This window comes from Saccostrea cucullata, unplaced genomic scaffold (assembly GCF_032062105.1).
Source record: "Saccostrea cucullata isolate Sc308-1 unplaced genomic scaffold, CSIRO_AGI_Scuc_v1 ctg364, whole genome shotgun sequence".
NCBI lineage: Eukaryota > Metazoa > Mollusca > Bivalvia > Ostreida > Ostreidae > Saccostrea > Saccostrea cuccullata.
In genome coordinates, this window is record NW_026928969.1 from 113,896 (window position 1) to 132,132 (window position 18,237).

Sequence of the window (18,237 nt, forward strand, 5' to 3'; positions counted from 1 at the left end):
CTAAAACTGTAGGAGACGTAGCATTTTGAAAGAATTTCACAGAAATTTCTATTTTTAGTAACCACGGCAACACCGTTCATCAAAATTGAAAACCTATAAAAAGAATTATGTATCTTAGTGTAGTCTACTTGTGTGCAAAGTTATATTGAAATCAGACAAAAAGTGTAGGAGGAGTAGCATTTTGAATCTCACAGAAATTTCTATTTTTATTAACCACAGCGACACCCTTCAACGAAATAAAAAACCGATATACAGAATTATGTATCTTAGTGTAGTCTACTTGAGTGCCAAGTTATATTGAAATCAGACCAAAACTGTAGGAGGAGAAGCATTTTGAAAGAATATCACAGAAATTTCTATTTTTAGTAACCACGGCAACACCGTTCATCGAAATTGAAAACCAATATACAGAATTATGTATCTCAGTGTAGTCTACTTCTGTGCCAACTTATATTGAAATCAGACCAAAACTGTAGAAGGAGTAGCGTTTTGAAAGAATATCAAAGAAATTTCTATTTCTAGTAACCACGGCAACACCGTTCATCGTAATTGAAAACCGATATACAGAATTATGTATCTTCATGTAGTCTACTTATGTGCCAAGTTATATTGAAATCAGACCAAAACTGTAGGAAGAGTAGCATTTTGAAAAATTGTTTACAGACAGACAGACGGCCGGACGCCGGACGCATTACTATCGCATAAGCTCTTCTGGTCTCTGACCAGTAGAGCTAAAAATCAAGGAAAAAAAATGTCTTTGAATCAAAGAATTTTCAATTTTATTTAAATAAAAAGTGTGAAAATAACAATTATAAAAGAACCCAAAGTCTCTGATGAGACTGTAGCTCTACTGGTTATACTTACATAAAATTGTAAGTAGCACTTCAACTTAAAAATAGACAAAAGCAATGAATAGAATAGTAATCCTTTAATGTGATCTTGAGTTTTTTGTGGCAAAATTTATTGTTTTCAAACTAAAAGTAAAAATAGCTTTTGCAAAAAATTTACAGAAATTTCTAAATCAAAAACAAAACAACAACAACAACAACAACACCCCCCCCCCCCCCCCACCAAAAAACAAACAAAACAAGAATTACACATGTATGTATCTAGTGTAGTGTACTATTGTGCCAAGTTATATAATGAAAACACAAGTATCACTTTGAAAGCATTTCATGGAAATTTTTACTTTAAGTAACCATGGCAATTCAGTAAACAGATGTGTGCATCTTAGTATAGTCTACTTGTCTGCCAAGTTTTGAATAAAATATTTACAGATGGAAGGACAGACAGACTATGGACACCTTTTAGAGCATATTAATCTCTTCTGGTGTCTTGCCAGTAGAGCTTAAAAGAAAGAAATCATCAAACTGAAGTACCATTACAATAAACAGTTTTGATAACTGTATCCTATATATGATGTACAGAGTACAAGTGGACAGTTAATTAACCCGATGACAAACTGGCTTATGTCTATGAATAACATAGGGTTTAACCATAGAGGAAGGGCATTTTCAATCATCCTTTATGTAGCCATGTGTACATGTACCTTGCAACACTCAAGTAACTCTCGATATCAAACATTGTTTATAATCAAATGCTAAATATCAACTTAAGATTCAAGCATATTTCATGAATTGAACTTCCCTTATTAAAACAACTCACCAAATTTACTGCCCCTTTCCTCACTTCAAAACAAATACAAAACCACAAGTTGCAACCATGTCTTAATTATATTAGAATAGCTGAAAAAAAAGTGAAAACCATTTCACTTGGTGTTTACTATTACTATGTTCTTTGCTATTACTTCCATTTTACTTGGAATTGTGGTGTCCTTATTTGATACCACTTCTCAATCACTTGTTATTGTGTTGTCCTTTTTTGCTACCGCTTCCCTATTATTTTGTATTGTGGTGTCCTTATTTGCGGTTTCCTTATATGCCATCAATTTTCATATGCAGTCACTTGATATTGTGGTGTTATTTGCGGTGTCCTTATTTGTGGTTTCCTTATTTATGCCATCACTTTTCAGTCACTTCATAGCATTGTGGTGTTCTTATTTGTGGTGTCCTTATTTGTGTTTTCCTTATATGCCATCATTTTTCAGTCACTTGGTATTGTGGTGTTTTTGTGGTGTCCTTATTTGGTGCCTGTTGTTAGACTGAGGTGACAATCTCCCATCTGTGTGATCAGAAGCTGCCAGGGATGATTCCTCTCATTAAATCCATCCAACCAGTCAGTCTCTCCTAAAATAGGGGGCTCACCAAAGGGACTAAAAGACAGAACAACAAAATTGTTTCTATAGGAGAAACTATTAAAGTATTCATGTTTTTGTATCTACAATGAAATATTACTTTTTTAAAAAATATATTTACTACAGATATTTTGGGATCACTTGCTGAGCAAATTTTATGGATGATTTTTCCTAGCATATTACATGTATCTCTGTCACAATATGTATCTTTTGAACTACAAGAAAATTTTCCAAATGTTGCTTGGCATTATTTCTGTGTAAAATACCAAGGTTATTAACCTCACATTGACCTATGACTTTTCAAAACTGTCTTACATGTACAGTGAAAACCCATAATTGTCTACATATTTTCAACATTAGGATACTATGCATTCATATAAATTATACTGTACACAAGTTTGTTAGATGCCCATAACAAGATCCTTTTAAATATGATAAGTATTCTACGATGTGCCATTGATCTTAATATTTGACTTCAGTTGAGACTGTTCCCTTCCTTTTCTGAGTTTCTTCTTGCATTACATAAACAAAAAGGGTGTGTCTTTGAAAAAAGTAGTTTGTTGAATAGAAAGACATTCCAGATGTACTCAACTAGTAAAAAAAACTTTGTAGGTAAAACCGTAATCATAATCTTGACCTTTAACCCACTATCATAAACTCAACTTTTGCTCTATGTATTGGTATTATAACTGTAGATAAAGCATTAATTGTAATTTTAGCACTCAGTCTTGTTTTTCAAGTATCAAGAAGCTTTGTTATTGCAATAGTAAGAGCATTTATTGTAAATTTAGCACTTTATTTTTTCACAAAGTATCAGACTCAAAGACATGGCCTTGAACTTAACCTACTATTGTTATTTTATGCCAATAAATATTTGTATCTAAGGCTAAATTATAACAAAAATTGGATTTCTTTAAGTACCTATTTAATTTTTAAAATGATTTAATGGGGTACAAATATCAATTTTTTATAAGACCTTTTCCAAGATTTCTAAGAACCTTAAATCACATTGAGATTGATGGAATGAATATTGTTGTATGAAAAAATTTTAATTTCAACCTTTATTTTGAGACTTTTTGAATCAAACAATAAAGAGTTATCCTTCCTGATTGAGGAGCAGACTTCCTTAAGTGTTATACCTTCAAAGGAATTAAACTTAGGCCAAAATAAAAAATAATCTTGTTTCCTGTCACCCGACCTACCCTAGATTTTACCCTCCGACCCTAAAAGTGTTTATCACATTTTCATTTTGTGGGTGACTATTTTCCTGAAATACTAAAGTCGACCAACAATATTTAGAGAACTAATACATCACAAGTGTACAGGATACCTGTACTTTATAAAGAAACTTGCTCTGTAAACTGTTAGCATATTGGTTTCTTGTTATTACATGCTATATGTTTTGCTTTCATTGAGTTTTGGAAATAAATTTTTTTCTCATAATAAAAGGGGGACACTACCTACCATACCCTAATTTTTTTGGTCTAATAACCCTATAATCATATATTATTTTATTTTTGATTAGGCCTTAAGATGGGATAACTTTCTACAATTTGATGCCATATACTTTTCCTAATTCTCAAGGTAAGATTTGTACTTTTCCCAAACAGTGGAATAAGTAGTAACAAATTTGTTAAAGTTCAATAAAAGTTCTGTGGGTCATTTTAAACTTGTTTGAGTCAACAAATATTAAAGACCTTGCCATCCAGTGTATGTCACCAGCTCTAAATTACTCAGCTTATTTACAACAAACATGGATTGATAAAAGGTTAACTTTCTAACCTTGTATTTGTTATCAGACATGAGGGATAAACTTTATATACAGAACACATGTCCAGAAGCTAAACCTAGAGATGTATAGCTTTTTATAGAATGTTTAATAATTAAAGTACATCCAAGATGAAAAGGGGGACACAGGTCATGCTGACAACATTACAATTTATATAGGCTAATAATTTCCCTATAATCATATATTCAGTCCCTTAAAATATATTTTGATTAGACCATGAAGATGTGGATAACTTTTTATACTGATATTTAATTTCACAATAAAAAATGTGTCCCTGAAAAACTGAGAAAAGACTCCAGGAAAAGGTAATATCCGTCTCCTGACTAGGAGTAAAATAAATGGGTTGGTAGGTAGGTGGAATTTTTTTTTTCAAGAAAATTTCAACATATTGGTACTTGTTGACAAGATGAAAATTTGGAGAAAAAGAATTTGCAAAAATTGTCATTTCTTGCAGGTTAAAATAATTACTTAAGAAAAGGTTTTGAATCAAGCCATTTTCATCCAGGCGGTCAAGAGAGCACAAATATTTTTTCAAAGATGGCCTAAATATATTTTACTGTCATTCATAGTCTATCTTGCTACCTTAAAATTTTCCAAAAAGTTGTTGTGAACTTTTTTTAGCCTAAAAAGGGTATTGCTTTTGGAAAATATGTTTGTAATGCAAAATGCATTTATTTTATGTGAATATATTCGAATACTCCTATTGAATATTCGAATATTAATTATTGACAATTTTGACATCCCTACTTATTTGGTAGATTTAGTAACAGATGTACTAGTAAGTATACATGCAGATATTTATCAGAACAAAGAATGATAACTCATTTCTGAATTTTGGTGGCTTAGCATTGGGAAATAGGCTTGCTTGCGGGGATTCAGACCCCATCAATGATATGCTTTTTTTCTAATACCAAAATGAAAATTAGACCCATTTAAAAACTCAAGTCACAATAACAAGTTACACTTTCCCTTTAATATTCGGCCCTGACTCCTTACATTATTACATATAACTTTAAATGGGTTATGAATATTCATAATTTCATTTTGAACAAATTGGTACATTTCAAAAGAATGGAAGAAATTGCTATAGGAGATGTTTGAAATAGGTGTGTATCAGTTTATCAAACTGATGCACTTTTTTGAAGGGAATCTGTGTTTTTACAGTGGTAAAAACCATAAAACATGCTTATAGTGAACAGACCTTTTAATTACCGGTATTGATGATAACAGAAAAGTAATTTTCATTCCCCATGGCTTTAAAATACATTGCAAACTTAATAAAGGATATAACAAAAAAAAAAACACGTTTATAACGAAGAAAAATCGTCCATCATACACTTCATTATACACTTGTTGCACTGTATACACAGTCAAACCTAATGGTCTAAAAATTGATGAGACAAAAAAACTTTGAGATATCCCCAGATATCAAGGATAAATATTGTGATAATAAGTGGTTCAGATTTCCAAATAACTTTGTCTTAATCCATAATATTTGAGAAAATGGTGGTTGAGATTAAACAGTATATGCACAATGTATACAAACAAACACACATAAACAATGATAAACAACTTGGCTCTCATCTTTAGATCAGTGATTTCCAGCTTTACTGATCACAAAAAACAGTCAAATAAAAAGTGAAACTTCATATCAAATACATTTACTGTGAAATCACTTATTTTCGTGGGGGGTTTCATTTTTGTGGTTTTCAAGGTATGAAGAGACCGGTCACCCATGAATTTATGTCCATCTCGAAATGCATTTTCCCTCATATATTTCTACCGAACAATTTTTCAACCACGAAATCAAATCTCCTTGAACTTATTATTTTTCTTCAAACCACAAAAATTTGAACCCTAGAAAATATGTGATTTTACAGTAAATGTCCACAGGTGCTTACCTTTCATGAAACACTGGAGAAGTTTGGTATATTTCTTTTAGTTCTAAGTCCACAATACAGAGAGATGAAGGATAGAGATCACCCTCCTCTGAAATATAATCTTCTGTCACGTGAAAAACGGCAAATCTACGCCCAGCACCAATCAGGGTCCGACTCTCGGACAAACTGGAGGGGAGGGGGACCTTCTGAACACACGAACAAACCAGAGTCTCATTTCCATTTCTCCTCTCAGCTGTCACAGAGAAGAAAGACAGCACCCCTCTACCACTCTGTATGATGTTCACTGTACTGTTGTTAACATCTACTTGGGATATATCAGCTGGTATGCACACTAGTCCATTGTTTGTTACAATGGGGGACGATAAGCAAAAGGGCACATTCAACAACATACGATGTTCATGAGAGAGCGTTCTGTCTTGGTCGAAAAATTTACTCCACACACATATCTGTCCCTTTGTGTCACATGATAATATCACTAAATGGTCAGGCAATGGTGAATTTAATGCTCGTACCTGCTTAATCCATCCAGAATGAAATTTGACCAGAGTCTGTAAAAGTTCCCCTGAATCATGGTCCCAGATTTTGATAGTAGAGTCAGCTGACCCTGTGAGCACTATTTTAAGACTCCTTATCGGTTCGATGCACATGACTGCATTGACATGACCGACAAATCTACTGTGTTGCTGACCACTCTCCAAGTTCCAGCAGGCAGCAGTGTTGTCATATGACGCCGTGTAGAGGAATTCCTTGTCAAACTTGATCTGACATATACTGTGGGCCTCGATCACTTTGACTAGATAGGCTATCCCAGTTGTTGTATCCCAGAAATATACACTTCTGTCTTCACTCCCTACAAAGAAAGATGACACAGTCATCTTGTACTCCTTTTCTTTCATTGTGAAACTTTTTTGGCATCAAATATATCATTTTATGCAGTTCAAATCATTTCTGTTAGTAGAATAAAATATTTCCCTTATTATGAAACTTTTTGGCATCAAATCTCTCATTTTATGCACTTCAAATTATTTAAATTTGTAGAATATAATCTGCATAGAAAAGTAATGATCTTCAATATTTTTAATTTTTTGATATGAAAAGTGATAGCTGCCAGTATTTTTCATTACAAGGGAAATACAGGTATTTCATTGCTTAGAGATCATTTGCATATTAGTGAGATATGGTTTACCAAAGATGTACTTACCAGCCGCCAGATATGGCTTATAGAAGTATGTACTTTTGAGCTTGTAATATTCATCATTATCCTCATCATCATAGGGCCCGAAAACAAACTGTGCCTTGTCCAGATCTTCGTTGAACTTCTCCTTGTATTGATACTGGTGCCAGTAAAGTTTCCGAGCCTCCTTCCCTGTGATGGAGGATGGAGCTAGCACCTGACCTCCGAGCTTCCAGAACTGATGAAGCCAGACTTCCTTGCTAGAGTTTATAGTTTTATTCCAGGATTTGCAAACCTTCAAAATTGATGATGAGTTTTAAATGTTTTTGGACCTAAATAAAAATTCTTCTTCGATGCTTGCTTCCTCTTTTCTATGTAATCATAACACATTTCAATCTGTAACTTACTTTTCTACATTTCTTCAGGCTTTTCCCATCCAGATATTTTAAAATCTTAATGACAACATCATTAGGTAGGTGAGAAAGAAAATCAATTTGACAACTGCCTGGAATGAAAACTTGTGTGAGATATGTTAGCTGTTCACAGCTACACAACTCCAATACAGCTTTTAATGTTCTAGTTTTCTGCTCATCTTTCAGCTCTTTAAATGTCTGCACAAATGAATCCAACCACTGATCGAACTCTTCTTCTTGTAAAGGCATTTTTCTTTCCTTTAGTGGAAGATCATCTAAAAGACAGGAAAAAAATTATCATCATTATTCTTTCAAGTATTCTCATTACCTGAACCTGAAAAGGTTTATGACTCCTACACCATAAGATGCAATATATATACTGTATATGTGTTATAATTAGCATGTATGATTATTTGGCGGAAATTGGCGGAAAAGTTAGCAGCAACTTGATTTAGCACAATTCTTAATGTTTATCTATCTTTATAAGTTAAAGACATTTAGCATTCTACTTGAATTAGTGGGAGTTTTTATCTGCCAAAAAGAATACACAGCCAAATGTACTATGTTTACAGTACATGTAATGGGTTATTTATGTGGCTAACAAATTTAAGAATTAAGCAAATTTATCCTAAAAGAATCCATTTAGGAAAAGTGAAATTGTTTTTAATGATTTTATACTTTTAGGGACAAGACCATTAATTCTATTTGTCAATATCTGTACCCCAATTATAAGCAACATTCATTTTTAGCTTTGACAAGACCATAACCAGGTCGTGTACAATCTCTTGATTTAGCTATATAGCTTTAAATAGCTATATAGCAAGCTATTCTATAGCAATATATGATTTGACAAAGAGAAAATGTGTAATTTTCCACATGTACAAAAAAATGCACCTTTTTGATATACAACTTTGTTTAAAACTCTTCTTAAAATAATGCATGTAAAAATCACTTATCAAATTACTGTCTCCTTCAGAGACTCCAGCACAAGTTCTACAAGTTATGGGGCTATATAAAGCAATATATACAGTTACTTCTGCAATGATATTATAATAAAGCTATTTTATGTTATAACAAGATAATTGATTGGTAACAAATCAGCACAATGAGAAGCAATTATACTTTTCATATATGCCTCAAGGCACCCAAGGTAGTGGACAGTTAGTCTAACAATAGAAATTCTCTTTTTGCTTAAAAGTATTCAAAAGCTCAAAGTTAGAACTATCTTTGATTTTCGTTGTTGTTTTAATAGTCCATAGTACATATATGAAGAGTCAAATACATGCGACTTTTTGTTTATTTTCAGCAAAAAACATTTTTGTGAAAAACTGAATATAAATAGCTCAATAAAGCTATTTTGAATAGCTTAATAAAGCTATATAGCTATTTAAAGCTATATAGCTAAATCAAGAGATCGTACTGGACCTGATAACTTAAAGGACCATGAGCGAGCACCACTTGCCATTGCAAGCTACTAAAGCAATATATGACCTGACAAAGAGAAAATTGGGATTTCCACATCAATTCAAATGATTTTTTTCACATTCATTTGTTTAAAAATAAAAATGTTATAACAGCGTATGTAATTAAAAAAAAATCAGTTTGTCTGACTTATGCATGGGAAAAAAAAGCAAAATCACAGAAACATATAAATCTGACGCATGAAATGAAATATTGTTTGTATCATGACTTTTCATAACATCTTCTTCTTATGACATTCTAAAGGATAAGTATTCTGAAATTGCCTTTTATAAACAAATTTTTTACATATCCTGCATGTCTCTTTGACACCGGAAACAAGTGACGCAGACTAAAATTAAAAACCATAATCAAGATTTTATCTGGCAATTTAGTTTTATAAAAATTTACATCACTAATTCAAGGATAAAAATAAAGAACAAGTGAATAAATTATTCTTTAACCGAAAAAATAGCCTTATACTATCAGAATCTGTAATTTCTTTCCTTTCCTTTCCGGAAAGTGGTTTGAATATTATTATCTTCCATTGCCATATGACGTCACACAACAATATGGCTGTCGAGGATTTTTCAAAGGGTTGATTGCATATCCCAGTGCGCGAATTTACGCTGTGGCTGACAGTTGTTAACTTTATCCTATTTTAAGTTATGTCAACAGATCTGCTATGAATATTGATTTGAATTGTTAATCAACTGGTGTTAATTATACTGAGGTAAAAAAATTTCATTTAAAAAAAAAAACTAAACAAGTTCAGACTAGTAGACAGTATAATAATTACTTATGTTAAAGATTCAAAGTGTGCTTGCTATGATGAGTGCCATGTATTACATTTAGAAGTTTGATATTCTTTTGTTGTTGTTTTATTGTGTTACTGGCAAATTGGCAATGTTCATTATTAATATTCTTTAACATTACTTTAAATACAAGTAGAGAGTACTGATCTATGTATGTTTTAATTTGATAATTAACATTTTTTCTTATATTATTTAAATAACAATATACTAAAAAATTAAAGGATCCTTAAACAATCATTTCGATGGTAGAAAAGTATGTATATTTCTTTATAATGAAAATCAAAATTTTGTAGAAAAATGGAGGTTCCAGATGAAACAACCCTATCAACATCATACGTTTTCCGCGGAATAGAATATATAATCACCATAATTATACAGGGAGGAAACTCGTTAACAGTTGAAGTTGAAGATCGACTTACAGCAGATCAATGGAGAGCGCAGTTTGATTCTGCATGTAATTTTATTTGATTTCCTTTTACAATATTGACTATTTTCATTTGCAATACAAGCAGTTTATGTGATCAAATTTAATCATATCCCCCGATCTCTTTCTATTGTCTTATTCTCTTATTCTGAGGGAAAAAAGTCTCTCTTTGATGAAGTCAGAACTTTTACTGCTCATTTAATGACTACATAATATTAGTTTCTAGTAATTTGGTCCATGTAAGACTATAGAATGTGTGATTTACTAGTTGAAAATTTATCCAAAATTATAATCTGCAAAAAAACATAACTATTACATGTACATCAAGTTGTTTTCTGGTTTTTAGATATTGAGGATCTCACCCACAAGACTGGAAACTTTAAACAATTCCATATATTCACCAGTATGCTGGAATCTGCTATCACTCAGGTTGGATTTTGAATTATCATTTAAGCAAATTTTTTCACAACAAATACTGTAAACCAACTTTTATTCGCGACGACTTCATTTGGCAATTGACTTGGGGAAAACTAATTTGTGAAGATTAATTTTTGCAATCGGGCTTTTTATGGATCTGATGTTAATATAGACACAGAGACTTTAAGGACCTGTTCACGGTAAGAAAAATTTGCAATGACACGAAAAATTTCTTGCAAGCAAAAAGTTGGTTTTCAGTATAGATTTTTAAGGCTTTTGCATAATGTTAATAGCTGTATGACCATATTATGATTATTACTATCAATTTGAGGAAAAAAATTCTTGTTGTCAAAACATTTTACATATTTAAAATATGCAAACAAATTCAATCACATCTTGATTTCAGTGATTTCATTTGTTTTCTTCCAGAGCAGTGACAGTGTCTCATTGGACTTGCTCACATTTGCTGATTTAGAGTCTCTCCGCCAGAGAAAAGTGGGATCCACCGCAAAGACAAGCATTCCTGCCAACAGAACTGTATCATTAAATTCAAAGAGATACCTCATTCTGACATACACAGTGGAGTTTGACAGGTAAGATGGGACTCTCAGAAGATGTACATGTGCCTTGAAATTTTTCACTAGCTTGATAAACTTAAGTTTAGAAGTTTTTTTTCCTTTACTAGTATAGTGTGCATGTATACGAATATCTTATTTTCAGGATTCACTATCCACTACCTCTTCCATACATGGGAAAACCAGATCCCAGGGCATTACAGGAAACAATCCGACAACTGAGGGAAGAACTAAAGAGCCTTAGACATCAGGTGTGCATTCTTGTTTGTTTATTTGATAAACAGATCACCAACACTTTGTGAGAATGAGGCAGTAGATTTATTTTGTTGGCCAGTACTTAGCAGAGATTGTCATCATCTGAACTGGTGACAACTATCTGTGGTGGTTCTGGTGTCGATCATCTCTACACAGAACTGGTTAACAAAATGTTGATGGTGATCTGTTTTATGTCTTTAAATTCTTATGCTACACAAAAGTTTCATTAGCTATGGTGATGGGTTTTCTTCTTGAATACTATTGTAATTTTTAAGTCACTGAAAAAAAATGTATAAACTTAAACCATGTATTGTACAACTTGTGATACCGGTATTTTATAGAAAATGATGTAATGTATTTTTGACATATCTTCTCTTGAAGGGAGGTTCTGATTTTAGAAGTAAAGAAGTAGAAAAACTACAAAAAGAGTAAGTAAACAATGTGATTTTATTAATAGGAAACAAAAATTTCAAGTTTAAGAGAATTATTGTCAGGTCAATTTCCTAGAGTAGAATTATGATGAATATTTACAGATTTCAAGTTATAATTCTTTTTTATTTTTTAGGAACAAAGCATTACTGAAAGAGAAGGAGGAAATCGAGGAGGAATTTCTCAGGTATAGACGAGAAATGAAGAACACACCCACAGGGAATGCTGTCAAGGAAATAAGGATGTTGAAATCGGTGACAAAGAACCTGGAGGAGGAATTAATGAAGGAGAAAACTCGGCATCAGAGGTCAACCAGCAAGAGGAGTCAGGAATACAGGGACCTCCTGGAGGAGGTAAGGGAGGGGATCATAGATTGTCAGGGATGGAAACAGGTGGGACATACATAAGTAGAGAAGGAGGAGGTAAGGGAGGGGATCATAGATTGTCAGGGGTGTAAACAAATGGGACATAAATAAGTAGATAGGAGGAGGTTAGGGAGGGGATCATAGATTGTTAGGGAAGGAAATAGGTGGGACGTACATAAGTAGAAAAGGAGGAGTTAGGGAGGGGATCATAGATTGTCAGGGGTGTAAACAAATGGGACATAAATAAGTGGAGGAGGAGGAGGTAAAGGAGGGGATCATAGATTGTTAGGGGAGGAAATAGGTGGGACATAAATAAGTAGAGGAGGAGGAGGTAAGGGAGGGGATCATAGATTGTTAGGGGAGGAAATAGATGGGACATAAATAAGTAGTAAGGGAGGGGATTGTAAATTGCCAGGGGTGTAAACAGGTGGATATTAACAAGTGGAAAATACAGGGATCTCCTGGAGGAGGTAAGGGAGGGGATCATAGATTGTCAGGGGTGTAAACAGGTTGGGCATTAACAAGTAGAGAATACAGAGATCTCATGGAGGGGAGGGAATCATAGATTGTCAGGGGTGTAAAACAAGTGAAACATAAACAAATAGGAATTTGAAAAATTTTGACCAGCTAGAAGAAGATATTGTTTTTTTTTTTTTTTTAATGTTTTTTTCTTTTTTAATTTATTCAGAATATTTTTTACCAATGTGACTTTTTAGAATATTTTTTGAATAACAGGTTGAAGAATTAAGAGCATCAGAGAGAAATCTTCGAGTCCGAGTCAAAAGTCTCACCAATGAGTTAGCAGTATACAAAAGGCAAGAAATGTTTAATAAAAGTCCTGATGTTTAATAAAAGTCCTGTCAGCTGTTGTATAAACATATAAATGTGCATAACTGTGATGATGAAATGATGCACAATATTTTTCACTTCACTTATAAACTCTGCAGATATCAAAGTGAGATAAATAACTGGTTGAGTTTGTCTTTTATCATAGATAATATATAAATGATCTTCAAGTCATATTTATAGTATCCATTTATTTTTGAGCTGACTTTCTTCAATTCCAGGGACAGAGTCAGGACCTCTAGACCACAAACAAGAGAACGATTCAACAATTCCAGAGAGAGGTCAGGGTCATTCTCCAGGGAACGTTCACTATCAAGAGACAGATCGTGGTCTAGTGACCGATTCTCAACTCGAGATAGATCTCTGTCCAGAGAGAGACACTTGTCTAGAGAAAGACCGTCCTCAGCCAATAACAACAGTCGGTTCAGTAACAGATCCTCTTCTTCCTATTCAAATCGCAACAACTACAAACCCCGAAGTAGGACACCTTCCCCAGCAGGCAAGCATCATCCATTTTTTTTTAAAGATTTAATAGTTAAAATGATCTCGTTAACAAGAGTCTGTCAAGTAGTAAATTTAATTTTTGCTCAAATAATTTTGATATGAAAGGGTTATTTATTATCTGAATGTACACTAATATGCCTGTTTCTCGCATGCATTTGACTTGAATGTTTTGTATGTAGGAGCAAGAAATCCCCGATTTGATCCAACAGCTTACATTAAAGATAAAGAAAGAAAGAAAAAAGAAGCATCCATGAAAAAGTATGTTATATTCTAAGCAAAATAAATTTTAATTTTGTATGCTTCTCAAATTTTAACAAGCTAATTCAGAGAATTCTTGTCCCCCGCTTAGGGAAAAAGTCGGCTCCCCCTGATTGAATTTGTAGAATTATTAAATGTATACATGTATACTGAAGGAAATAAAATACATGTATGTCAATATGCATATAAAGATTTGATTGCTTATTCTTTATTATGTGTATAGAAGATTTTTTTATATGGAATATTTATCACACTGTAATGATGATTTTATAACCTCATAAATTTTTCATTTCACATGCTGAATACTATCATTTAGTAAAAAAAAATATTTAAAAAAAAAAAAAAGAAAGAAAGGTTCGACCGAGATTCGATCCCGGGCCCTCTCACATTTGAAGCGAGAGACATAACCACTAGACCACGGAGTCGCTTTACACGGAATGAAGTATATGCAGAACTGAAGTCACATACATGTATATATTCATGTTTTCATGTTCGGTATTCTCAAAATTTTACACAATCCATGGTGTTTGATTTATTTAGCCTTTATTAAACAGTTATAATAGATATAATAAGAACATAAAGTCCGCCGAGAACCTGTTTTATACGCAATAACTCTCCTCATGCCCCTGCGCTAAAAATAGCGACATGTAATACTATAAATACTAATAAAACAAACGGGGTGGGGCACTTTGAGAGGGGCGAGAGACGTCCTAGGGAGTTTTGGTATAAAATTACATTGCATAAGCTCAAAATCTTCTTGAAATATCGCCCGGAAATGATAGTGTTACACACAGACAGAATGTATAAATTTACGACCTTGAACTTTGACCTTTTGACCTCAAAATCAATAGGGGTCTTCTTTAGGCCACAGGGAGTTGTTATGTAAAATTTCATTGCGATAGCTCAAATGGTTCTAGAGATATCGTGTGGAAACGAAAGTGTTTTAACAGACAGAATTTGCTTATTTATGACCTTGACCTTTGACCTTTTGACCTCAAAATCAATAGGGGTCTTCTTTAGTCCATAGGGAGTTGCTATGCTAAATTTCATTGCAAAAGCTCAAAGGGTTCTCGAGATATCGTGTGGAAACGAAAGCGTTACAGACAGACAGAAAGACGGACGGACGGACGGACGGACAAACCCAAATTAATATCCCCCACTTTTCAAGCGGGGGACAAAAAGATGCGGTGCAAAGCACTTGATTACAGAGATGAAAGTCTTGATAATGAATTGTTTTATTATATAAAGATGGTTTTAATCATGTTTACAGACAGAGAAATGTCAGATCTAAGATGAACACCTCCAACAGATCAAAGCCCTCTCCACAACATATATCACGGCGTAAGAACATTTTATTTGTATCGTGAAATAAGAAATTATCTCAGTTTGAAATTTTTTTAATTAAGTGTAAAAATGAATTTGATTTAGTATTGACTTTTGTAAAAATTTTGCTATAGCTTTCCTAATAACTTGCCTGATAGGTAAAAAAAATTGTGTACTGTTTTAAAATAAATCATGCAGATACATGTACTATAAATTGATGGTTATGTTTTTCAATGCTCATTAATTCAATCTACAGATAAGTGAATTATAAACTACAAAAGTTTGTAAATATTAAAAACATTATATCAATGTAACGGAATTTGATTAAAAAAAACAGAATTGCAATGAGAACTGATTACCTTGAATTATTATTTTCTAATGAGGATTATGTTGGGGGTTTTTTTTGTCTGTAAATGCAATTGATGACAATATTTGCGAAAGCCCATATTTTTTTTTTCATTTTCAGCTCTGCGAAACAGATCAAGAACCTCATCATGTAAGTACAACTTTAAAAGCTACATTTTATTTGAATTACCAGCATTAGTAAACGATTGTAATATTTTTAGATGGTTGGCTTCATTCTACTAGCTTGGTGAACCCTTTAGCTTTATTTTTAATTTTTTAATTTATTTTGTTTTAGTTGGCAGTGCTGGAGAACTGAGTGATGGAGGTTTCTCAGACTCCTCCTACTCCAGACTCCGAGTCCTCAACAGAAACTCACAGAGAAATCACCACAGGAACTCCTCAGTAGAATCCTCTAAAGGCTCATATCTCTCTAGTCCAGACATTGTAAGTCAAAACAACTGTTATTTGTTTAACTCAGGATTCAGTTGTTTTGTTTTTTTTTTCATTTTTCTCAGGTTTTAAAATTGAAAAAAGTCACTGAATTAAAATTCAAACATTTCTCATTTGTTTCTTTATTTGTTTTGTCAAAACTGTTTTTATGAAATTATGTGCTTTTACTAAGGCTTTCAATGCCAAAAATGTAAAGAAGCTGATAAGGAGTAATTTTGTTTAATAAATGTTTCAATACTAAATTTTATTTTGTATACTGTAGCCTCAGAAAACTCGCAGTAGAACTGGCTCAGGAAGACAGAACAAAGTATATCCTTTGCTTTATGAAAAAAAAAAACAACAAAAAAAACAGTTAAGTTGTACAAGCAAAATATTTACCTGGTACTTACATATACAGTCAAACTTACTTTCTTTAATTCATTTCAAGTAAAAGTTGTTGGGGCTTCTCACTTTGATTTTTTATCCATGGTATTCAAGATATCCATGGTGATGCACTTTAAGAATTATGGTCAATTTTCACAAGTGCTACTTTAAAGTACCAGTCTATTTGTTTTTAAATCATACATATTACATGTTTCATGTTATTCTGTTTGATTAAAAATTTCTGTAGAAAATCTATATCACAACTGAAAATCAGTTTATAAAATACATGTATATAAAATATGGTAAATTATTGAAAACTCTGTGAAAAGGAAAAAAGAATATATGTTCCTATATTGGAAGAATTTGAGATATTTATTTTGTTCCTTAACACTTATTACTCCTGTGTCCAGTACTCCAGATAATGAGGTCAGAACACGACGAAAACGACCACAGCACAAAGAAAACATTCCCTTAAGTGGTAAGAACATTTCCTTTACCTGTAAATCCTATACCTTTAAGGTGCTGCTTTCAGTTTCCATCAGAGTTCATTATGGTAACATAGTATTAGTATTATCAAGAGATCGTTTATACCCTCCAACCTGCTTGAAAAAAAAAAAGAGAATGAAAAAGAAAAAAAATGATGTGTGCTACAAATAGAAATTTCAATCTGACAAGATCATAGTGGGAGTGGGTTTATGAAAGTTGTGTCCCTTGATATTTAGTTAGGCGTAGGTGATGACATTCGTTTAATTATCCTATTTCTAAAATTCTGCATTGATTGGTAACAAATTTTACAGTAATCTTTTTGTGTATTTTAGGAGATGACAGTGATTCATTTGATCGTTCAGCAGAAATTTCAGAAATAGATGCCAGGTTAGCGAGACTTCAACAGATGATGAAGAACAGTATAGAATGATGTCACAAAACCTTGTGTAGTTACTAGGTCAGCAAAAAACTAGGTCAACAAAAAACTAGGTCACTGCTCAGCCTCTGACATTCCCCTCCATTCAGAGAGTATTCATAGATCCATAAAGAATTGCAGAAATACTGGATGTTTTTCTTTTCCATGTCATATTTCACATACAGGAGATCTGAACTGAAGTTATTTAGTGCAGAATGAAAAGTCATTCAGTCAAACTGAGAAATTTAGAGCATTTGACTCTGAAAAAACTTTGATGGGAGATAGAAATGGTAGTGAAATCTGAGGAAATACATATACATGTACATATACATATACATGTATATTGCATTTTTAAATCAAGTATCCTTCCAGTGGGAAAGTATGCATAGATTTTTTATATGGATGATAGAAAAATGCTGTAGATGTATGGAAAATTGAATGATTGAATGTGATATTATAAACAGTTAATTTTTGTTTTTAGTCTGTGTGTATTTATTAGTTGTGTATATGTGTACTGAAAGCGGTGAGTGAAATTGCATATTGTAAACATACATAATCCATATAGTATGAAATTTGATAAAATTACACCAGATTCTGATATTTTGTCAGTATAATAGTTGTATCGTATTGAGCATTTCGTTAAAACCATGCAAGGTGGTCAATATATTAATATATTTTATGCAGGAAATATATTCCTGGAGGTGAATTAGCTTTACATGTATATCATGTATATATAAGGATACAATTCTTACATAGAACTCTTTGAAAAGAAGTTGCATGAGCAAATCCGCAGCATTACATGTAAATGGATAGTATATTATTTTGAAATTTTATAGCTGAGATTCTGGAAATGACCACAATTCTTTTTTTTTTTTTTCCAAATAATGTATACCAGTAATGAGATATTTTTATTTCCACTATTTGCACATTTGACACAAAGGGAAATAACTCATTTGTAATGGCCAGCATTGAAGTGAT

General features: G+C 32.7%; 2 protein-coding genes across 2 annotated transcripts; one reads left to right on the forward strand and one right to left on the reverse strand.

The window, feature by feature from the left end:
- Positions 1–1,373: 1,373 nt before the first annotated feature.
- On the reverse strand, positions 1,374–7,881 carry LOC134279446 (F-box/WD repeat-containing protein 2-like). The gene is made up of 4 exons (XM_062761849.1): positions 7,526–7,881; positions 7,146–7,413; positions 5,945–6,794; positions 1,374–2,272 (listed from the first exon to the last, which is right to left on the reverse strand). Exons 1-4 carry the CDS (start codon positions 7,778–7,780, stop codon positions 2,140–2,142), a joined length of 1,506 nt encoding a protein of 501 aa, XP_062617833.1. The 5' UTR covers positions 7,781–7,881; the 3' UTR covers positions 1,374–2,139.
- Positions 7,882–9,551: 1,670 nt separating this feature from the next.
- Positions 9,552–17,559, forward strand: LOC134279448 (centrosomal protein CCDC61-like). Its single transcript, XM_062761850.1, has 16 exons — positions 9,552–9,722; positions 10,098–10,258; positions 10,575–10,657; positions 11,075–11,238; positions 11,366–11,471; positions 11,857–11,903; positions 12,041–12,257; positions 13,005–13,084; positions 13,337–13,614; positions 13,799–13,877; positions 15,148–15,218; positions 15,667–15,696; positions 15,841–15,989; positions 16,258–16,304; positions 16,757–16,836; positions 17,177–17,559. The coding sequence occupies exons 2-16, from the start codon at positions 10,102–10,104 to the stop codon at positions 17,272–17,274; spliced, it is 1,686 nt and encodes a 561-aa protein (XP_062617834.1). The 5' UTR covers positions 9,552–9,722; positions 10,098–10,101; the 3' UTR covers positions 17,275–17,559.
- Positions 17,560–18,237: the final 678 nt, after the last annotated feature.